Consider the following 23,968-nt stretch of genomic DNA (forward strand, 5'->3'; position numbering starts at 1 on the left):
GATGATAATCTATGAAACTATCACCACAATTAAGATAATGAACATATCTACCTTCCCAAAATGTTTTCTCATCCTCCTGTGTAACTTTTCCTTCCTAACTCCTACCCCTATAGCAATTAAAGGTCTGTTTTCTATCACTGTAAATTACTTTACATTTTCTAGATCTTTATGTAAATGGAATATATAGTTGTGTATTTCTTTGTTTGTTTTTTTTTGGACAGACCAAAATCACAAGTAGGCAGAGAGGCAGGCAGAGAGAGGAGGAAGCAGGCTCCCCACTGAGCAGAGAGCCCGAGCAGGGCTCGATCCCAGGACCCTGGGATCATGACCCAAGCCAAAGGCAGAGGCTTTAACCCACTGAGCCAGCCAGGCGCGCCTGTATAGTTTTTTTTTTTTTTTTTTTTTTAAGATTTTTAAGTTTTGATTTATTTGAGAGAGAGAGAGAGAGCATGAGCAGAGAGGAGGGGCAGAGGAAGCAGGATAAGCAGGCCCCCCCACTGATCATGACCTGAGCTGAAAGCAGATGCTTATAGGACTGAGCCACCCAGGTACCCCAGAATGTATAGTTTCTAGTAAAAATTTTAATGCCTCTTGGTATTTCACTCTTTGGGAGGCCTGTACTTGAGTCCTCTATGCTAAACATGTAGGTTGACTTTTTCTCCCGGCTCTCATAAACTGCCTTGCTATATATATATTATAGTGTATGTACAAGGGTGAATGTTTGGAGCTCTATGTCCTTAGGATAAATTTCTAAAAGTATATTGCTAAATCAAAGACTGTGGTACCCTTTGAGACTGTGTATATGCCCAGCTGCCCTCTAGACTAGTCACTTTACACTTTTGCTTGCTTTCCTTAGTGAAGTCATTCCTTCTCCAAGAATGTTCTTTGTCATTAAAAAAAGAACCTTTTAAAAAATACTGTACGACAAAAGCAGTGTCTTGTGTTATTTATAGTTACCCCCCACTAGTGATATGCTTGGGAAATAGTGAGTAATTTAATGGAAGTCTAGTTTATTCAAACTGTTTATGTTTAATATGAACTATTATTTTGGTTGGCTTACCTCAATAATTGTCTTGTGTTCTTTGAAAGGTTTGTTATTGAACTTTGTGAACCTATTCAAGTAAAACAGCTTGATATTGCAAACTATGAATTATTTTCTTCAACTCCTAAAGACTTCCTCGTTTCTATCAGTGACAGGTAAATTCTAAAGCTGCTTTCTACAAGTTTATGTTGGATCTCCAGAATAAAGATTTCAAAATGGGTCACTTTAAAACTTTATTTTTTTATTTTAATGTATCAGTTTGTAAGAATAGTAATAATACTGTTGTATTAGGCACTTACTAATCACCTTACTTTATTAAATCATACAGTGCTTATAATCATATGATATTATTCTTTTATAAGGTGAGGAAACAGATAAGGAAAGGTTAAATAGGTTGGCCAGGTCACATGACTTGTGAATTGGAGAATCAGGATTCAAACCTAGATCTGTCCTTATTTTTAATTATTATGCTCTGTTGCTGCCAAACGTTTTTTAAAAAAGTTACTAAAAACTTTCATGAATCCTTCATTTTATATATACTGAGGTATATTTTTGTTATAGTGAATTTTAAAACGTTTGTTATGTGTGTGATTATAAAAGAAATAACATAAGGAATTTGGTAAAGAATCACAATCCATTCAAAGATAACTTATAAGCATTTTAATATATTCCTTCTAGGGTTTTATATGTACTTGTATATTTACTAATCCTATTTTAAAAATCAGCTTATATCCTGATAATATCCTTTCCTCTTTTAAATAACACCATTTAAAATTTTTTGAGTATAGATAATGTATGATGTTATGTTAGTTTCAGGTGTACAACATATTGGTTCAGTAATTCTGTACATTAAGTATGCCATTTTTTTTTTAAGTATGCCATTTTTAATGAATAGTTTATATTTTTCCTTCACTGGCAGTATTTACTCATTCAATAAATCCTTTCTGGAGCATCTCTGAAATGGCATATTGAAATGGTAGTTTCATACTACCATACTGAAATGGTAGTATGCTGTTATTTATTCAGCTATTCTTCTGTTGTCGATCATTAATGGTTTTCCATTCTCTTCTCCCGCCTCACACTCTGCACCACATACATCCAGTTACTGAAATTAATTCTCAAGACCTTTTGAATTCCATCCATTTTTCACTTAATAACCTTGCTCAGATCACTTCTTTTTCTCTACACTGTACTTTTCTTATATGTCAGATGGACATACCCAGCTTTGACAAGTTAAGTATTTTTTAGTTTTAAGAGTACTCCATTATTTGAGGGATTTTTAAAACACTGTAGGAAATAAAAATGATAACTAGAAGGCTTTTATGTTCGATTTTCTTTTAAAGAGGGGGAGTAGCTATGTATGATCTGTAAAATTATAGTGTAATCGTAAAGGATTTTTTCTGTTTCCCTTTCCACTGGCACTTTTCTTTATATTTTTTTATCATCACACACTTGTTAGTATGTGAAGAGTAGTACCTCCCTCCAAAACAATTTCTTGACTACTCTTTGTTTTAAAACCTCCAGTTTACTTGGAAACCTAAGAAGCTTTTTGGTCCTGCCTTTTGTCTTACTCTTTTTTTGTTTTCTCTTTGATAATGGTGTGAGTTTTGAAAGATATTCTTTACCTGTAAAGAAAAACCTGTCAGAGTTTAGTTGGAAAAGAAAGTGCATCTCTTCAATATTTTACTCCTATTTAAACTATGTTAAGTGAATGTGTGCACTTGGAGTGGAAAAAAATAAACAAGATATATTTTCAAGATGTGTTGGAACTTCTCAACATGTGGTTTATGATTTTTTAAAAAGAATGTTTATATTTATATTTCCTAGATATCCCACAAATAAGTGGATTAAGCTGGGTACTTTTCATGGTAGAGATGAGAGGAATGTCCAGAGTTTCCCTTTAGATGAGCAGATGTATGCAAAATATGTGAAGGTAATGTTTATACCTACCGGACTATGTTTTATAATGAAAACATACCTATTCATACCTTTTTATACCTTACCCCACCTTTTTAGAAATCCTAAAACTTAGGAAATTTAATGCAGTATTCTTTTTGATAAAATAATTCTGACCTGCATTTATTATTTTACAAAACAAATATGAATACATTCCCTTTTGTTTAATCTGACACTTATGCTAATTTTGATACTTGCAGCTCTGATGAAATTTCAGATTATGTCTTAAAATTTTTTGAATCTCTATGTAAAATGCTATCTTCATCTCTCTGTATTTCAAAACCCAAATACTGAAGTCTTTGAAGCAGGTCTGATTTTTTTTTTACTAGAATCTGATTCTTAGATCATTTTAATTTTAATATCCAGTTATTTGTTTTATATCTTTTCCCTTCTTTGTTGTATGTTCAAGTGAGATATTGTCCAAATACCAATTTCAAATAAACTTTAAACACTTATATTCAGTATTCCTGCTGCTTTCTCCACCATTGCAAGGTGGAATTATCTACCAAAGTAGAATTAATTATCACTCTTGAATTGGATTTTAGACAAAATACAGGAGTTTCCTATTCCTCTGCTCCCCTCTTTTTTCTTTAAAATAATAGTACTCCTTCAAATGCCACTGTTTATAATACGACCTTTTGGAATGATAGCAGCTCTAATTTCTGTCTTTTCTTCTTTAAATATGAGAACTTAAACTACCTGATCATCCTCTGGGATTTTGCTGTCTGTGTCTTTTTTAAGCATGTATTAAATTGGCTTCTATGAATGGGTAAACTTGTAGTATTCCTAGTCTCAATATAGAAATGCTAAATTCTGTTTTTAAAAATACAGTTGATATTCTCTGTTAATGGTTAAACAGTATTCAGAAAATGAAGGTGTATTTTCCATTTCTTTTAAACAGTTGTTTAATGACCTTTTTATATAGCAGTTTCTACACTGTGATAAGGAAAATTTTTAAAAATTATTTGGCAGGTGATACAATTGTATTTAATTTTACAATTAAGGCAACCCACATGGTAATGAAATATTTCCAAGAATCATTCTTTATACCATCTACTTTATTAATAATGGCAGAACATAACTTACTGGTGGTATAAAAAGTGCCATTTTCTACTTGGTTCTTTTTATGGTGGGACACTATAAAGCATCTTGATGATGACTTTTCTAAAAAGTTTTTTCTAAAATGTTTTTCTAAAAAACAATCCAAAAAAAAAAATTTTATTCTGATCCTAATGTCAATAAATGTATACGTTTACCTGGATTTCCCTTATCCCCAAACTAAACCCAGATGTAGGGTCTACTTTTTAATAGCCTATATTTTAAAAGTAGATTGATATATATCTTTTAATTCTGTAAGTTATACTTGAAATAACATAACATCTGAAAAATTTATGCTTTCCCCAAAAAATTTATGTACAAAATGGTATAAGAGTAAATATTGTTATGCTAATCTTTTTATCAGTATGTATATACATGTGTATACCCACATATGTACCTATATATAGATATATATATATATACATGAAGCATCTGTACTATTTGAATTAATTTAAGACACAGGTTGTTTCTAGATATTCTTTATTACTTTTAGGATATTTTTGTTTCTGACAGGTAAAACAGCAGCAATGAATTTTAGGTTATTCAACTTAACCTTAAAGTTAATTTCATTGTTACAGGTAGATTATACTTTCTAGCTTTGGTGGTAAAAATTTAAATCATTGATTTGATTTCTGCAAAGAAATAAGAGTACTACAATGTTATCCATCACAGTACATTGCTTTCTATAATTATACAATATAATTTACAAATATTAAATGTTGCTTATAGCATGTTATTCAGACTTTGGAACTGATTTCTTTTTCTTTTCCTTCCTCTTGCTTCAGATGTTCATCAAATACATAAAGGTTAGCAACCTTCTCTTTTGCAATATTGAATAACAGGGCATGGCATATTACTGCATGACAAAAAAGCAAAACTTTACAGTTACTGATTTTTGGGGAAATGAGGACTTTATTTTTAGAAATGTTATAATGAAAGAAACTCCATATATTGTTAGATAATCTCACATGCATTGTGCTTTTTATTCTTTAGGTAGAGTTGGTATCACATTTTGGATCAGAGCACTTTTGTCCATTAAGCCTTATAAGGTAATACAGAACAACAGACATTTATCAAGTGTTTTTTTTTTTTTTAAGTGGTGTGCAAAAATCCCAACATACTTAAAGTGAAGAAATAGTTTTCTATTATGTGACGTTAATACTATAGAAATATAAGCTTGTAAACCTTTCTTGTTCTTGAAAGCATTTTAGAAAAATGTAAAAATTTACTCTAAGAAAAAATAACCATCATGTGTGTCTGGTCTAGCTCGCTTGGTATTTTGCTATGATGATAGTATATGGAAAATTACTGGACTGATAAAACTGGCCATCACATTTTTAAATGCCTTGAATAGATAAAATTTGAATAGAAACAGTCGATGGATGACTACAGGTTGAGAAACAGTCATTATTTTGGAGCTAATGGCCCTCAAAAAATTACCAAAGTTAATGTATTTTGTCATTTATTATGAAGAGATGACTCTTCACAACTCTGTTTTGTTTTGAAAGTCTTTAATGGAGTTGTTGTTAACAGGGTATTTGGCACTAGCATGGTTGAAGAATATGAAGAGATTGCTGATTCCCAGTATCAGTCAGAACGTCAAGAATTATATGATGAGGACTATGGTAAGTGACTTTAAAACACGTGACTATTATGTATATTTTTTGCTTTTTTAAAGTCTCATAGCCTGAAGGGATAGGAGAGGATTTTATGACACCTTCCATTTATACTTTATCAAGCAAGTCCTAATTTTAGGAGATCTTAAATCATAGCCTGAAAAATGGAATTTTTACCTTCTTTAATTTTCCTGTAAGTGAAATGAAGACATTTACCAGCGGTTGGTAAAGTACATGGAAAAGTTAATAAAGTCTTACAAATGTGATTAAAATTTTGGTAAGCAGTGGAATTATTTTCCTTGGCTTATCAGTTAGATAAATGGCTTATGAATCTCGTTTTCTTTTTGTGAACATATTTTAGATGTATAGTGAATATTTATTATAAAATAGGCTTTAAATGCCAGCTGACTTTGACAGGACATAATCCGAGCTTGCTTTTATTTATTTATTTATTTATTTATTTATTTATTTGACACAGAGAGAGAGAGAGATCACAAGTAGGCAGAGAGGCAGGCAGAGAGAGAGGAGGAAGCAGGCTTCCTGCTGAGCAGAGAGCCCGATTCGGGGCTCGATCCCAGGACTCTGAGATCATGACCTGAGCCAAAGGCAGAGGCTTAATCCACTGAGCCACCCAGACGCCCCTAATTTGAGCTTTTAAATTTATTATTGGAGATAGTTCCCAGAGTAATTACTTTTAATTTCTCTTTAAACAGATTATCCACTGGATTATAATACTGGGGAGGATAAATCCTCAAAAAATCTTCTTGGTTCTGCTACAAGTGAGTATTTGGGGATTTTCTTAGACACTATCAAAATATTTCCCAACTTTTTTTTTTTCCCGGACATATGTGGATATTTTGTTGTGGTATATAGTTTAGGAAGCCCCCCTCCCCCTAAGTATTGAACTTGAGTTGAAATCAAAGATAATAGTTTTGAAATGTATTTTTATAGAGATAAAATAAGAAGGGTGGATGAAAAGAAAGGAAAAAATGTAAGCACAAGTTTGTTTTCTTACCTTAAGTGTTTATATTTTTAAAGCTTTTTCCTTAGGAGAAGGGACTATGAATTTACTTGGGGAAAGAATTATTAAAGAGGTCCAGACTATATGAGTAGAAGTATCTGGCTAGTCATACTAGATGGGAAAGGAATTCGAATGGTCAGTAGTTCAGAGGTAGTAGGCATCAGTGAAATCCTAGCAAACAAGGAATCATTGACCTATGGATGTGGTTAGTTTCCTAATTAATTACAAACACAAAGGTGGTTCTTTTCCATAATAATAATGATTCTCAAGCAGTAACAATCATAATAATAATAAAAAAATAATAATAAACTCTTTGTAAACTAAAGAAATAATGACTAAGATACTAGTTCAGTTTTTGTTGTGCCAGCCTGTTACCTGAACCTAGTGGTAAGCTGGCTAAGGAGAGTCTTGGAAAGACCATTACCAGCTGACACTTAATTGGTATTGTTATAATTCAAGTAGGTACATTTTAATGGTTGTTATTTTTGGTTATTCGTAAAGAACATAAAATACTGGAAGGAGTTTTGTTTTTATTTGGAGATTAATGGTTGATTATAATAAAAGTAAATCTTCGTGAGATCGATGACTAATTTCTTGTGCATTTTCCTTGCTTCTTTTAGTAAATTGACTTGCTTCAATCCCAGTCTCTTGTGTATATTGTCTCTTTATATCTTTTTAGGTTTTAGTATATATATTTCAGTAGATATTTTGTATAGCTATGGTCTATGGAACTAGGTGTTTCCTCTGTTTTTTTCCAGGTATTTTTTAAAATACCTGTAGAAGAGGAACCCTTTATGTAATATTTAACTTTGTTGCATATTAGCTCAGTATACTTTGTTTCACTCTGTTGCTAGTCAGCTGACTTCTGTAGATTAGTGATTACTTTTAAGTAGCATTCTTAGCTATCTAGTTGATGACAGCATTAAAAATAGGTTCTTCATTCATTCCTATGGGGTATAGTTTTTTTTTTTAAGAGTGAAAACATGATGCTGTTTTATCTATCTGGATATTTATGTTGTTCGTGTCCTCAGATTTGTATTAAAAAATCTATGCTATGTGGTAGTCATCATAGCTCAATGATCTTACATTAAGTAGCTGTCTAGAAGCATCGTTAATTTTATGGAGTCAGAAAATAGCCCTAGACTGTTAGGGAAGAGAATGCCTTACTATCCTAGACAAAACTCAGTTTATATCACAATAGAGAGCATTTCCCTGTTGGTAATCACTTCATTGACCAAGGTATTATTTGTATTAATTAGATAAAGAATCTTCTTTATATTCTACTTTGGGATCTTTTACCTCAGATTTGTTTCTTGGTAACATATCATTTATTTTTCTTTTGATGGCTCTCTCTATTTATCTTTCAGTGTTCTGGTGTTGAAAGAATTTGTTTAGTGAGAGGGAGGGAGGGTGGGAAGATGTCAGCTAAGCCTACACCATAGAAAATCGGGTTTAAAAAGATCTCCGTCTCTTGAAGTTTCAGAAAAAAGAGCCATTAGTAGCTGCAGTGATAAGACTTTGGTGTCACGAAGGTTATGGACATGACCTACCAGAGCTGTGTTCTGTGCTTGTCCTTATGGAGAGTCTGGGACTATTTCTGAGCCTGACTTTGCTACCACCTCCAAGGTGGTATAACATTTAAGCAGTAAATAACAGTTGAATCAGGTGAAAGAGCTACTCTCTGGCACTGAAATATCTGAATTTGACTGTCATCATCACACTTTATGAATCAGCTTGAAATTGGCCAATTTTGAACCTGATATACCTTTTAAATTTAGACCGTGGCTCCAAAACAGAATTCTGTGGGTTTAATTTCTTTTTTTTCTTTTTTTTTTTTTTTTAGAACCTGGGGTAGAGGGAGAGGAGAATCTTAAGCCGATTCCATGCCCAGCACAAAGCCTAACACATTAGGGGCTCGATCTCACAACCCTGAGCCAATAACAAGAGTCAGACACTGATTGACTGGGCCACCCTGGTGCCTCCCCCAACCTCCCCCCCCCACCCGTGGCTTTAATATTAACATAAACTCCTTTTTCCTTTTGGTATTAAGCAGTCAGTAGTTACAGGAAATATATGTCACCAGAGTACATTGATTCTATTGGAACTTGGTTGTCAAAGAGCATACATACTGAATATTTGGACATTCTTGACATCATATAATTCTCTTAGCTACCAAAAAGGGAGAAACCACTACGTTAGAGAAAGCAGCATTCTTGACTTTGTATAGTTATGGCAGCTCTTCTGCTTGATTATTTTATTTACATCCTTGAATCAGAACATTTGAATATTTTACATGAACAAAAAATTCTTAGTATCATTCTGCTTTCCTTGTACTTTGTCATGTGGATTTTCCAGACCATTCTCTACCTTGATATTCTTGCAAGTCTACCTTTACTTCTAAATATGGTCTGCATTTTGTAGAATTGCTTAAAGGCCAGGTTTCTGTGTATACGTTTAAGACAAAGTACAGTTTTTGTGTTCTTTTACATGAAAGTATTTTTTATGAATGTATATATTTTAAAGACCTAGAAGGAGAAGGGAGATTGAGGGTGGGCATGCAGCAGAGGTATCTAAATACACATGGGAGGAAATAGTTACTTTGTTGGTTTGTCTTTTTATGTTGTAGCATAGGTAGTTTGTTTTCCATAGAGAAAGGAGCCTTGGTGTGCTGAAGACTGAGTATTACATGTTGATGGTCCCTGGGGAGAATTTCATTCCCAAAAGAATGAGATTGGATGAATAGTGCCCTGCTCAAAGATAAAGGAGTTGACTACTCTGGAGGAAATTAAGGACAAATGTTGAGTTTGGTACTATATACCAAATTATTACCTTAGCCTATTCAGAAGGTTTTTTTAGTGGCCACATTATGACAAGCTATCGTGTGTTTGTATGCGAATTGGGAATGGTCAGAATAGAATATTCACAAAGCTGCTCTCTCTCAAAAGACAAAATAAGCCTACATTTGGCAGTGCTCTGAATAGAAGCAAAATTATTTTTTAGATGGACTGAGAATGTAGAAATTTGCCAAATTTTGCTTTTGTTACCAAGTAGCCCCCTGAAATAATGATAAAAGTAGTATTTTAAATGAAGGATGGTATAAATCTTCTTTATGTTTAGGTTAAAAAACAATACTCTGAAGCTGCTTTCTTTACACAGATCCACAGATATATTCTGTTCTTGAATTCTTTAACAGTAAATGCCCCAGAATTTAAATGCCAAAAAATTTGTTATGTGAGGTAAGAGTGCCCTTTGAAGCACAAAGGACTTTAGAATATAGATTGGATTCCAGAATTTTGATTCCCTGAAGCAGTCTGTTTGACAGAACTTTAGCTGTCAGGCTAAGTAGAATATCAGATACTCTTGCGACATTGGTTGACATTAAGGTGGATTTATGTGGAAATAAAAGAGTTTCCATTGCTACTTTATCTTGGTTTGTGTGGAAATACGGTGCTTCTGTTTTTGTTTTTATCTCCTGCTTTAGAATCCCCGCTGCTGCGTTGTTTACTAGTTTGTCTGGCCAAAGGAAGGGCAAGGTTACCTGAAATCCTAGACATTGACTGTGAAGCAAGTGTGAAGCTTTTGTGTGTTATACCAGTGACTGGAACAAAGTATCATTCCTGTGCTTTGTAAAGATAGAAATTTATGACTCCTGTTACCACTTTAAACGTCTAAAACTTCTCACTATTTTCTCCCGCCATAAAACATGCCAATCAGCTCCAGGTGACAGTGCTTGGCTTCCTCACCGGCCCCGGGTAGACTGTTCGCTTTTCCTCCCTTCGATCCTTCCCTACTTCTCACATCTGTGATTTTCACTGAAAGTGTGAGGAAAACCCTATGGGTCTCTTAGGAAAGGAAGACAAGACAGATATAACTGATGAGACTTAATATGTAGCTCTTGCCAGAGGTTAATATTTTAATAGGAGAAAACCTGATAAAATAGATGAATTAACTTCTAGCAGAATGTTAGGGATTAGACTGGGGATGGAAATTAATTTCCCTTAAAATTACCTCATAGACGGAAGCAACCTATTCTCAGCACCAGCTTTTTATGGAGTTAGGCATTTTGTGACACTCAAGTGCCTTTGGCTATTTATTCAGATATTAAAGTTTTTACTACTTTACTCATCATCCGAGTATGCTCTTTAGAAAGAGAGGCAGAATTGGCAGGTATGCTGATAGCTTTCCCTACAGCATTGAGAGTTTCAGAACTTTGACTTAACCTGTCCATGCCCATACCCACCCAGTTCACAAAAGATTTTGTGTCCTGTGTTATCCATTAAGCATCATTAAAAATTATCAAAGAAATTTGATTCTTTGTATATCAAGTTGGGATTTAACCCATATTATCAATAAATAAAATATATTCATAGTTGAAAATAAAATTTTCCGGCTCTCCTTTGGGTAGTAATCGTCCCATTTTATTTATATCTATAAAAATCACCGGTTTAGGAAAAACTACTTCTTCAAGCTTGTTTTTGTTTTAAACTGTAGGAACTTGTTAAAGAGAAACAAGCTTTTCTGTAAAATACTAATTTTGGTTGTCACATTTTTTTCCCCTGCTCCAATACAGGCTTTATGTTGAACTTTATTTGAATTTTGTAATATGTTGAAGATAGTGTCTTAGCAAATGGTTTGGGGAGGTTAACCAAAATAGTATGATTAAGTTTTAAATTCTTTCTGACCTTAAAAATTCAGTTTTATGTTTTATACTTTTTGGCTGAAATTTGTGTCCTGTATTGGACTTACGTAGTAAGATGAACAAAAAGGTAATTAGTCCCCCCAAAATGCAAAAAGGCCATTATAAATGGTTTCTGGACTATCTGATATTAAGCTATATAAGAATTTTTAGGTGTATTAGTATTTTTTCTGATTGAATTTTGTTTTAGATGCCATTCTAAATATGGTGAATATTGCCGCTAATATTCTGGGAGCAAAAACTGAAGACCTGACTGAAGGTACCTGATCATTTTATGGGTCTTTTAAATATCTGATACTCCAAGGGTCATTCTAGTTAGAAAAATTAATTAATAAGCCAAGGAACTTAATTTTTCATTTAGAAATACAGAAATGAATCAAAGAGACTTACCAATCTTCTGTTAATCATTGTTTATTTGAATTTCACAACAATCCTGACTATATAAAATTCATGAATTTCTTTTTTGATTCTTCCTGCTGTAGAAGTAATAATTTTATCCCTTACCTCTTTCCTGAAGCTTTCTAGTGGTACTTCATGCATGCTTTTATCAAATAACAACTCAATTTAAAAAGTGATTTTTTTTTTCCTCTAGAGAATGCCAGATAAGAGTATTGATAGCAAGGATAAGCCATCTTGCCTTTTTTGTTCTTAGAAAATCCTTAGTTCTAAATGTGAACTTAAAAATGACCCATACATTTCTTCTCATTCTCTTTAGTAACTCCTTTAGGTATCTAGAAGGCATGTTAATCATGTAAGATTACACAAAATTTATAGTCATTTGACTTGCTTAAATTATCTGAAAAGTTGAAAAAGAATATGCATTATTTGTAGTTCTGATTTTGTTTGATCATTTCTTTCTAAAAGAACTTTGATGGAAGAAAATAAAGTCTGCAGTAGCAAACCTGTTTGACTTTTTTTTCCTCCCCCAGAAACTAAAGTTCTTTATTTGTTATAGTGAAATATCTTCATGGTATAGTTTTTTAAAATTAAACTCAACGTGGGTATCTTTCTTAAAATAGGAAATAAAAGTATATCTGAGAATGCCACTGCCACAGCTGCATCTAAAATGCCTGACTTAGCTCCTGTTTCAACTCCTGTTCCATCACCTGAGTAAGTTCTGTTGTGATATTAGAGTTCTTTTCAAATGGAGAGCTAAGTGTACTAGTATACAGAAAGGTACTTGGATTTATGTGTGAAATGATTATCTATAGAAAGCTCTGAGTCATGGGACAGGCATTCCACAGCCACTTAAAATATCTCTAAGTTGCTTTTTAGGTACCAGGAATGTACTTCACTCCAGACCATATGTTTGTTGTTTTGATATTATATATAATTTCTATTATTCACAACACTGAATCCTTTTTTTTTTTTTTTTTTTTTTTTTTTTTTTAAAGATTTTATTTATTTATTTGACAGAGAGAGATTACAAGTAGGCAGAGAGGCAGGCAGAGAGAGAGAGGAGGAAGCAGGCTCCCTGCTGAGCAGAGAGCCCGATGCGGGACTCGATCCCAGTACCCTGAGATCATGACCTGAGCCGAAAGCAGCGGCTTAACCCACTGAGCCACCCAGGCGTCCCACTGAATCCTTTTCTTATTGCAAATAATTGGCTTAATTCTGTAGGTATAGGTTTGAGGACAAATTTTTAAAGCTTTCATTTATTAAATTCAAATTTAAAAGCATTGATTAAATACCTCTGCTGTGCCTTGAAAGCTATAAAGGGTGCCTGAAATTCCTAGAGCAGTGATTCTTAAATTATTTGTTTGTCTCACAGCAAACTCTTAGAGTGCTCACTTTCTTAAATTAAACTAGATAGAGGTCTTCTCCCAGATTGCAGTGGGGCACTTTGGACAAGAATGTCTATCATGTAGTTAACATAAAATATCCCCATTTTTTTTTAAGTCTTTTCTACTAGAGATGATTAAGGTTTTTGCTATGTGAACTTCTTATCTATAACAGATAAGCTCATAGACTGGATAATTGGGTGTGTTTATTTTAAGTTTATGTGTGTTTCATTAGATACACCCTGTAAAATTTTGAAAGCTTTTCCTGTTAGAACTCTGCTTAACAGGATGGGATATTTGAACAGGAGATGTATAATGAAATGTGCATTGGGTGTGGTTTGAATTATAATTCCTAAATACCATTCTATTTAAAAAATGAGATTTTTTTGTGGTTTGAAGGGCAAGTGACAAATTTGTATTCTGTGTTTATTCGGAAAGTGATTAAAGATATTTATTGGATGACTAGAGAGAAAATATAGCAGTTTATGTCATTGATTCCTAGAAATCTATTTAGGATAGGGATATTCTTGGTATTGTTTCTAATTATGTGGAGCGTGTCTGCTAGTCCCAGTTTTAGCACTAGGCTTCTTCAATTAGCAGCACATATATGTCTTATTTTTCAGAACTAAAGGAAACTGATTTCACTTCGTGTATGTGTATGCATGCACACAGACACACACATACATACACACACGCCTCTATATATACATATGATTATTTGTTGAAAGATACCACATCAGGCTAATGTAGTAGTTTTTACTTTTCTCTATTAGTTTGATTTTAGTAGATTTTTTAATGTAATTGCTTACTTTTTAATTTAATGTTTCTTTATATTTGTTTTGAATTCTTTTTGATGACTGTATGGCAGTCCTTTGAAGAAGATAAATGAAAATGAAAGAATCTGTGATAGGGTGTCACTGTTAAAGTTACTATGAAAAGACTTACTTCTTTTCCCACCTCTGAGTTTTTTAAAATACAGCTCTGATTAGGATATATTTATAGATGGGATATAACTTAATTTGTACCAAATTAATTCACTTTAGTTTTTCTCCCTCCATTTCTTCAGACGCTGCTCCTTTTTACTGTCATTATTTCTGTTGTAGATAGTAAGCAATAAAGATGTAAGAGATGTCATTAGAGACCATGTATCTGTATTTCATCTATTTAGAGAAGCATAGTCTAATTATGTTTTAGTTTTGTCCAGTTGCTATCAGCAAGATGATCTAGCTTTTAGATACTATTCTATTGCTACCTTTGTTAATCTGATACTAGTTTTTATTCAAAGACATAATCTGATACTAGTTTTTATTCAAAGACATTTCCTGGAATTCTTAGTAATTTGTCAGAGTAGGAAAATTATATATGAAGATGTTTCTTTTTTTTGGTATTCAAATGACTTTATTTTTTCAGTTTTTACCTTTTGTGCTATAAGGGCTGCACTGGAAGTTTATTTTTATTTTGGAATAAACTACAGACATTATAATTTACAGCACTATTTCTACCAGCTCCACCCCCCCACTCTCCTACCATATATACGGACTCTAGATCCTAGAGATGGGATTAGGTTACAGGTGGGGCAGTATTTCTTATTAGTCAGCATTTTCATTAGAGTTCTTAAATATTTGGCTTTAAGTAATAGAGAATTAGCCAAGATGATGTTAAGATTACTTTGGGGAGGGAGAGATGCAGGTAATTGTGTGTGTATGTGTAATGCTATGCTGGAATTCCTCAAGTCACCCACAGAAAAATTTTCTAGCTACCTTTTGAAAGTATGATATTCAGATACAAAGTACATTCATATATTAAGAATCCCAGATTCTAGTATAATTGCTTATACTCCACGTATAAGCAATTCTAAAATAGATACTTTAAAAAAGCAAGTTTGGTTTAGTAAATACGGTGATTTGGGTTTTCTGGCTTATCATTTAATAAATGGCCCTTCTGTTACCATTTCTGAATAATACTTATTTGTTAAAAATGACTTGAAGGGGAACATTTCATCCAAAAAAAATTTTAGTTTCTGTTGTATCTAGTATCTTTTATTTGATGTATGATACATTGAATTTTTAGCAGAATTTTAACTTTAGACTTCTAATTAAAGTGATATGTAATTATGATTATGTATTTCTAGGTATGTGACCACTGAAGGACACATACAGGATACAGAGCTAACATCACCAGATACTCCAAAAGAGAGTCCAATCGTACAACTGGTTCAAGAGGAAGAAGAGGAGGCAGGTCCATCTACAGTGACCCTTCTGGGTAGTGGTGAACAGGAGGATGAATCATCACCGTGGTTTGAGTCAGAGACACAAATATTTTGCAGTGAACTGACCACAATTTGCTGTATTTCTAGTTTTACAGAATACATATATAAATGGTGTTCAGTTAGAGTTGCTCTTTATCGGCAACGTAGCAGAACTACTGTGAGTAAAGAAAAAGATCATCTTGTGTTGCCTCAGCCGCCTTTACCACTTCCTGCAGAATCAGTGGATGTTTCAGTATTGCAACCCCCGAGTGGAGATTTGGACAGTAAGAGAAAGGAAAAAGAGGCTGAAACTATTGTTCTAGGTGACCTAAGTAGTATGCATCAAGGTGACTTGATTAATCAGAGTGCAGATGCAATAGAACTTGAACCAAGCCATCCTCAAACTCTTTCTCAGTCTCTTCTTTTAGATGTTACTCCAGAAATCCATTCATTATCTAAAACAGAAGTATCTGAGCCTTTTAAATATGAGGCAGGACCTACACCATCTCAGGTGATCCCTCAGGAGACTTCTGTTGAGGTTGATAATGAGACAGAAAAAAAGTCTGAGGGTTTTAGTTCTATGGAGAAGCCATCTGTGATCTATGAAACAGATAAGCTTAATGAAATAATGGATAATATTGTAAAAGAAGATACAAACTCCATGCACATTGTCACAAAGCTATCTGAAACAGTAGTCCCACCTGTAAACACAGCTACTATACCAGACGGTGAAGATGGGGAAGCCAAAATGCACATAGCTGACACACCAAAGCAAGCCTTGACTCCTGTTCTGGATTCTTCTTCATTACCTGAAGTAAAAGAGGAAGAACAGTCTCCGGAAGATGCCCTTTTGAGAGGGCTACAGAGGACAGCTACAGACTTCTATGCTGAATTGCAAAATTCGACAGATCTAGGATACGCTAATGGAAATCTTGTACATGGATCAAACCAAAAGGAGTCTGTATTCATGAGACTTAATAATCGTATAAAAGCCTTAGAAGTTAACATGTCTCTCAGTGGCCGCTATCTGGAGGAGCTTAGCCAAAGGTAAGCCTTATTATCAATAGCACAGTCTGCTTGGCAAGGTGAGCAGCATAGTATGATTTCTGAATAGAGGAGTCGAGGATTAATGATCTCATGATATAGTAGTAGTCAGTACCGGTTAGCTGCGGAGAGTGTTACTTGAAGGTCGATCAATGACTTAAAGAACTGATTTTTCTTTTTTAGAAGTACTGAGTGATGTAATACCTTTGTGTATTAGGGTGACAACATGTTTTAATTTTCTTCAAAAGTTTCTCTTTTCTTCTTTTGTAACTTTAGCCCCTTCTACTGTTTGGTTCCCATAGTACTCATGTGAAAATTATATAACATTTATCTATACTGTGTATGTAATATCTATAAAAACATTAACTATTGAAGCTCTTAGTGGAACTAGACAAAATATCAAGAGTTTAAATCAGTGAGGACTAGAGTACACTGAACTGGATGACTAGGCAACATCTGCAGTCTTTCAGAGAAGTCCTAGAATCCTGGTTCTGGTTGTGATAATTCATGCTGTTTTGCTCAAAGTGCCAGTGGGCTTGTGCAATGATTAAGGACCCCAGGCACAGTTCTCCATTTTTTTATACCTGTTTAGTCTTTTTTATCCCTTAATTGTGCAGGGTCCTTAGGGCTTCTCCTCCCAACATTTTGCAATCACCTAGGCACTAAGTGTCTAGAATGTCTGAAACACCACCTTCCCCTTCTTCTTTTAAATGAAAATGCTACTAATGAGATGTCACTAAGGTCACCATTATATCCTAATGGGTTTCCTCCTAACCCATACAGACAATTTAGTGGCAAAATGTGCGTGCATGTACATGCGTGTCCACTTAAATACCTCCTGCCTGGGGCACCTGGCTAGCTCAGCTGGTTAGGTGTCTGCCTTCAGCTTAAGTCATGATCTTAGGTCCTGGGATCTAGCCCCGCACCAGGCTCCCTGCTCAGTGGGAAGTCTGCTTCTCCCTCTCCCTCTTCCCTTCCCCCACCCACACTTGTGCTGTGATTTCACTCAAATAAATAAAATCTTTAAAAAAAAAAAAAGTACCTCCTACCTGTTTCTCCCTACCCTAACTGCCTCCACAAAGGAATCACAGAAATCACTAATTTTTTTTATGTTTAACTGAGATATAATTGACATTAATTTCAGGTATACAACATAATGGTTTAATATTTGTATATATTGTGAAATGATTACCACAGTAGTGGTAACTAGTTAACATTCATTACCACAGAGTTACAAGATGGTTTCCTTGTGACAAGAATTTTCAAGATGTACTCTCCTAGCAGCTTTCAGATACCGAGTATTATTAACTGTAGTTACCATGCGGTACATTATATCCCCTTTACTTACACATTTTATAACTGGAAATCTGTGCCTTGGACCCCCTTTGCCCATTTCTCCCATCTCCCATCCTCTACCTCTGATAACCACCAATTTGTTCTCTGTATTTAGGAGTTTGAGGGTATTGTTCTCATTATTATTTGTATATTCCACATATAAATGAGATTGTATGATATTTATCTCTTTCTGACTTATTTCAGTTGCATAATGCTCTCAAGGTCCATCCATCCATGTTGTTGCAAATGGCAAGATTTCCTTTTTTGTGGTTGAATAATACTCCATCGTATACAGATACCGCATTTACTTTATCCATTTATCCTTTGATGAACACTTAGGCTGCTTCCATGCTTGGCTGTTGTACATAATGCTTCAGTAGACATGGGGATACATACATCTTTTCAACTTAGTGTTTTTTCATTTTCTTCAGATAAATACTCAGAAGTCAAGTTACTGGATCATAAATTAGTTTTATTTTTAATTTTTGAGGACCCTCCTTATGTTTTCCAGAGTGACTGCATCAATTTGCATTTCTACCAACAAGGGTTCCCTTTTCTCTGCATCCTTGCCAACATGTGTTATGTCTTATCTTTTTTGGTAATAGCTGTTCTAACAGATGGGAGGTGATCTCATTATGATTTTGATTTGCATTTCCATGATGATTAGTGATGTTGAGCATCTTTTCATGTACCTGTTGGCCATTCATATAACTTTGTGAAAAAGGTCTGTTTAGATCCTCTGCCACTGGATTCTTTAATTTTTTTATTACTGAGTGTTACATGTTCTTTATGTATTTTGGATATTAACTCAATCAGACACCTGATTTGCAAAGTTTTTCTCCCATTTGGCAAGTTGCCTTTTTATTTCTTTTTTTTTTTTTTAAAGAATTTATTTATTTATTTGACAGAGAGAGATCACAGGTAGGCAGAGAGGCAGGCAGAGAGAGAGAGAGAGGGAAGCAGGCTCCCCGCCAAGCAGAGAGCCCAATGTGGGACTCTATCCCAGGACCCTGAGATCATGACCTAAGCCGAAGGCAGCGGCCCAACCCACTGAGCCACCCAGGCGCCCCTGCCTTTTTATTTCTAATGGTCTCCTTTGTTATGCAGAAACTTTTTAGTTTGATATGTACTTGTTTATTTTTGCTTTTGTTGTCAAATCCAAAAAATCATCACCATGGCCGGGTGCCTGGGTGGCTCAGTGGGTTAAGCCGCTGCCTTAGGCTCGGGTCATGATCTCAGGGTCCTGGGATCGAGCCCCGCATCGGGCTCTCTGCTCAGCAGGGAGCCTGCTTCCCTCTATCTCTCTCTCTCTGCCTGCCTCTCCGTCTACTTGTAATCGCTCTCTGTCAAATAAAAAAAAGATGCTTACCACCTGTTTCTCTTTACATTCAAGTGTTTGATCTATTTTGAGTTACTTCTTGTGTATGGTGTTAGATAGTTGTCCACTGTCACTCCTTTGCCTGTGGCTGTCCAGTTTTCCCAACACCATTTATTGAAGAGATTGTTCTTTCCCCATTTTATATTCTTGGCTCCTTTGTCATAAATTGATTGATCACATATGTGACTGATCTTACACAGTAGTGAGATATGGAGAATTGATGTTAAGGTAGAAGATACCTAAGGGATCTCTTTATTTTACTTTTGTAAGTGTTCCAGGCCTCAGTAAGAGTCATTTTCAAAAAAGTATATTTATCTCACATATTGAAATCAGAAGTGTGTTTCCAGTAATAAGTTAATGAATAAGAAATTAAAGCTATTTAATAAATACTTTCTTACTCCCCAGGTACCGAAAACAAATGGAAGAAATGCAGAAGGCCTTTAATAAAACAATAGTAAAACTTCAGAATACTTCAAGAATAGCAGAGGAGCAGGTTGGTCACCTTCAACTCTTATTTACTTTTTATATAAATTTCTTTTGAATTTTATAGGCTCTTGCTGGTAAGAAGGATAAGTAGTGTTGGTTCTTTCTTTCCCCTGATAGTTGATGATAAAAGCCTATTATATGATGTCATTTTTGGGAAATTACCTAGCTATTAGCATCTGTTTTTCCTCCAGAGAAAATTTCTTGAGCATTATTCCTATTAACGTTTCCAAGTCTGTGTGTGTATATGTGGTAGAAGTACAGTGGCCTTTTTTAAAGCAGCTTTGTTAAACTCAAATCTTTTGTGGTTTTCTACACAGCTAATCTAATTGATTGCAGATAAGAACAGTTCTGTTTCTTCTTTTTAATCCTTATACCTTTTCATTTCTTCTTTTTTTCCTCTATCTGTTATCTGTGATGCAGTATCATTGATAATATTGGCCATTACTCTGTCTTTTGATTTTAAGGAAACAATTTCAGTATCACACAATTTCAGTATTATAGTATCCAGATGTTTATTAAAAGTTTTTACAGTGGGGCGCCTGGGTGGCTCAGTGGGTTAAGCCGCTGCCTTCGGCTCAGGTCATGATCTCAGGGTCCTGGGATCGAGTCCCACATCAGGCTCTCTGCTCAGTGGGGAGCCTGCTTCCCTCTCTCTCTCTGCCTACTTGTGATCTCTCTGTCAAATAAATAAATAAAATCTTTAAAAAAAAAAAGTTTTTACAGTGTGTTACTATGATGAAGAAATTTTATACTTTTCTAAAAATTTATCTGGGACTAGGGGATGGTGGGATGAAGCGAGGAGACCTGAGGTTTTAGAGTTTAGTGCATCTTATTGCGAGTTAAAACTCTAAACTATAATACAATCCAATTGTGATTTCATACAAATTTCCTTTTTAGTGTCTTTTTTTTTTAGTTGAAGTTATTTAAAATGTTTTCAAAATACAAGTCCTTTATTAGAGATGTATTTTACAAATTTTTCTTCCAGTTTGTTATTTATCGTTCTCTTAAAAGTGTCTTTTTAAGGGCACCTGGGTGGCTCAGTAGGTTAAGCCGCTGCCTTCAGCTCAGGTCATGATCTCGGGGTCCTGGGATCGAGCCCCACATCGGGCTCTCTGCTCAGCAGGGAGCCTGCTTCCTCCTCTCTCTCTGCCTGCCTCTCTGCCTGCTTGTGATCTCTCTCTGTCCAATAAATAAATAAAATCTTGGGGAAAAAAAAGTGTCTTTTGAAGAGCAGAAGTTTTTAATTTCTTAAAACCTATTTATCTGTTCTCTCTTTGCTCTATAAAATCTTTCCCTTACACAGAGTCACAAAGAATTTTTTCTCAGTTTTTTTCTGAACGTTTTATGTATAAATATAAATCAATTCAAAATATATGTGTGTGTGTGTGTGTGTGTGTGTGTGTGTGTGTATGGATGTGTTTCAGGACTTCTTTTTTATTCTGTTCATCTTTTTTTATGCTGATAACCAGACTGTTGGGATTATTGTAGCTTGATAGGAACTCTTGAAGTCACGTGGTGTGAATCTTCCAACTTTGTTCATCTCTTTCAAAACTGTTTTGGCTAATACGGATTTTAGAATCAGCTTTTCAATATCTACAAAAAACAACCTGTTTGCATCTTGATTAGATTTTGTGGAATTTATACATCAGTTTGGAGAATTGACATCTTAACAATATTATCTTCTGACCCATGAACACAGTAGTTATTTAGTACTCCATTAATTTTAATGGTTAAAATGATTTCCCCTCTATATTTTCTGATGTCAAAGACTTACTTAAATACTTTTAAAATAATTTATATATTATTAAAAGTATTGGAAATAAATCTTGATTAGAAGTATTAACTTATTAAATTTCATAGTTTTTTCTTTAAATGTAATTATCTGGAATTTATCAGTATTTGTCAAATGTGAGTCAGAAAAAACAGTTTTATGAGTCAGGTTCAGCATTTTAAACAGACTAAGTAGGATAGAAACTACCAGAGTGTATTGCAGTAAGGGAAGTAAGTGAAACTTTTTGTTATATTTTTATGCATCCATCTCTCCCAACCCACCCACCCTTTGGTCCCCCCCGCCCCCAGTTGAGATCTAAAACTTATTTATTTATTTATTTATTTTAAGGTTTTTATTTATTTAAATGAGAGAAAGCACAAGCAGGGGGAGTGGCAGACAGAAGGAGAGGAAGAAGCAGGCTTCCCACTGAGTGGGGAGCCCGATGGGGGTCTTGATCCCAGGACTTTGGGATCATGACCTGAGCCAAAGGCAGATGCTTAACGACTGAGCCACCCAGGCGCCCCTAAAACTTACATAAATCTAAGTTTGGAAAACTTAGGTCTAGAGTGATAAGTGGTTATATAACTATTTCATACATGATCCTAAATAGAGTCTTAGATTTTCTTTACATTGTGCCTTCTTCTGATCCTCCCCAAATTCAGTAGTAAGTTGAAATTTTCAGTATAGTCTCCCTAATATGGGTTCCTGATGAGGAATATGATAAATAATTTCCTAAAATATGCATGCAAATATTTCACATAAAAACATGTTTGTTCATTATAAAAGTTTTAAAAATCTAGAGCTAGAGAGATGGGTGTTTTTGATTAATTTATTTTCATTGGTGATATTTTAGCATTGACTAGATTAACTGTTGTAGGGTTTTGACTATGTAACATCCTAAGTTCCATCCTAGTGTGCAACAGAATAGAACTTTTAAATTTTTTGGTATGAGCCTGCTTCATATCCAGAAACATTTTTCAAAAACTTGTCAACATGTTTTTGTGCTGAGTGCTTTGGCTTAAAAATACTTATTTGATAGGGTGCCTGGGTGGCTCAGTAGGTTAAAGCCTCTGCCTTCGGCTTGGGTCATGATCCCAGGGTCTGGGGATCGAGCTCTGCATTGGGCTTTCTGCCTGCCTCTCTGCCTGCTTGTGATCTCTCTCTCTGTCACATAAATAATAAAATCTTTAAAAAAAAAAATACTTATTTGACAAAGTGATTATTTTGCATACAGCTGGTTTATGCACATGGAGCTGATACTAACTTGAAAAGTATAATTTGTTATTACACAGTAATCCAAATGGTAGCAGTAAATAGCAAAATGGTTTTTTGGAGGGCTAAGGAGAGGGAGGGTTCAGCATTTTTTGTTTTTTTAAAAATTTCTGGTCACACTTTACAATATTGATTCATTAAAAACTTGTATTAATATATTTTTTTTCTTGAGGAACTTAGTAATTTTACTGGAACTTATACAGTGTATATAATGTACAGATAAAAGTTTCATACACATAAAAATAATATTTCTTCCTTTATCATAGGATCAGCGGCAAACTGAAGCCATCCAGTTACTACAGGCACAGCTGACCAACATGACACAGCTTGTTTCAAACTTATCAACAACAGTGGCAGAATTAAAACGCGAGGTATTGTTATTACTGGTTTTGTAAGACACACTGCATATATAGAGGTTGTTAAAAAGGCAGTCTTGTTAAGAACGTGGTATCTAAGAACTTCAACCAAACAAAATGGTCAATTTCTAGAGCGCTTCTTCAGAATACCAGAATGTGGCATTTTGAAGTTTTGGAAATACACAAATTATGATAATTTTTTGGAAAAGACATTTGTAGTTTAGGTCTTAACCTAAAATATGGTTATAAAGCAGTTCTGTTAGGCCTTTTGCAGACCACTGATATGTCATTTTCAGTTTATAAAGGCTTATTGGGTTGCTTAATAAAGCAAAAATTTAATTGACTTAGTAAGTATTTCTTGAGCATCCATTTTATGCGGGTGTGAGCTGTATAGTACTTGGAGTGTGCAGCAGTGAATATCCTTGGCACTGCACAGAGCCTCTCTTGGGGGACGGGGAATACTTAAAGTAAATATATGTGAAGGACAGTGGAATGCAGAATGAAATGTGTGTGTATGGATGGTGGTGTAAGGGTTGCTCTTTTAGCTACGGTGGTTTTGGAAGGCTTATCTGAGGCAGTGGCATTAGAACTTGAGTGCTCAATGTGGGGGCCTCGGGTCAGAACAAACCTGTTACTAGCCACACTTGGGCAAAGGACCCAAAATTGGAAACAATGTGCTATGTTTAGTTGGCCTGGCTGAAGCAGAATGAGGGAATGTACAGAATGAGCTGAGCAGAATGGTGGGGCTCAGGTCATGGAGGCCTTTGTAGGCAATTTAGAGTTTGAACTTTATTCTGATCATTGCAACTAATTGGAAAGAATTAAGAAGTGATGGGGGTCATGTCATTGACGATATGTTGAGAAACTC

General features: G+C 34.6%; 1 protein-coding gene across 4 annotated transcripts in view; it reads left to right on the plus strand.

Moving 5' to 3' along the window:
• SUCO (SUN domain containing ossification factor) overlaps positions 1 to 23,968 on the plus strand; it is an 87,463-nt gene that overhangs the window by 44,199 nt on the left and 19,296 nt on the right. For 3 of the 4 annotated variants that reach the window (XR_001180163.2, XM_004756712.3, XM_013058402.2), the window contains 11 exons: positions 1,090 to 1,197; positions 2,870 to 2,975; positions 4,882 to 4,902; positions 5,090 to 5,145; positions 5,630 to 5,721; positions 6,426 to 6,491; positions 11,620 to 11,688; positions 12,449 to 12,539; positions 15,342 to 16,505; positions 19,621 to 19,708; positions 23,011 to 23,115. Coding sequence is in view for 3 of the 4 variants with exons in the window: in XM_004756712.3 (XP_004756769.1) it covers positions 1,090 to 1,197; positions 2,870 to 2,975; positions 4,882 to 4,902; positions 5,090 to 5,145; positions 5,630 to 5,721; positions 6,426 to 6,491; positions 11,620 to 11,688; positions 12,449 to 12,539; positions 15,342 to 16,505; positions 19,621 to 19,708; positions 23,011 to 23,115 (1,966 nt within the window). In the remaining variant the exon portion in view is untranslated. The remainder of the gene's footprint in view (positions 1 to 1,089; positions 1,198 to 2,869; positions 2,976 to 4,881; positions 4,903 to 5,089; positions 5,146 to 5,629; positions 5,722 to 6,425; positions 6,492 to 11,619; positions 11,689 to 12,448; positions 12,540 to 15,341; positions 16,506 to 19,620; positions 19,709 to 23,010; positions 23,116 to 23,968) is intronic. The other variant, XM_013058401.2, reaches the window with a different exon arrangement.

This window comes from Mustela putorius, unplaced genomic scaffold (assembly GCF_011764305.1).
Source record: "Mustela putorius furo isolate JIRA1106 unplaced genomic scaffold, ASM1176430v1.1 tig00000785_pilon_pilon_pilon, whole genome shotgun sequence".
NCBI classification, from domain to species: domain Eukaryota; kingdom Metazoa; phylum Chordata; class Mammalia; order Carnivora; family Mustelidae; genus Mustela; species Mustela putorius.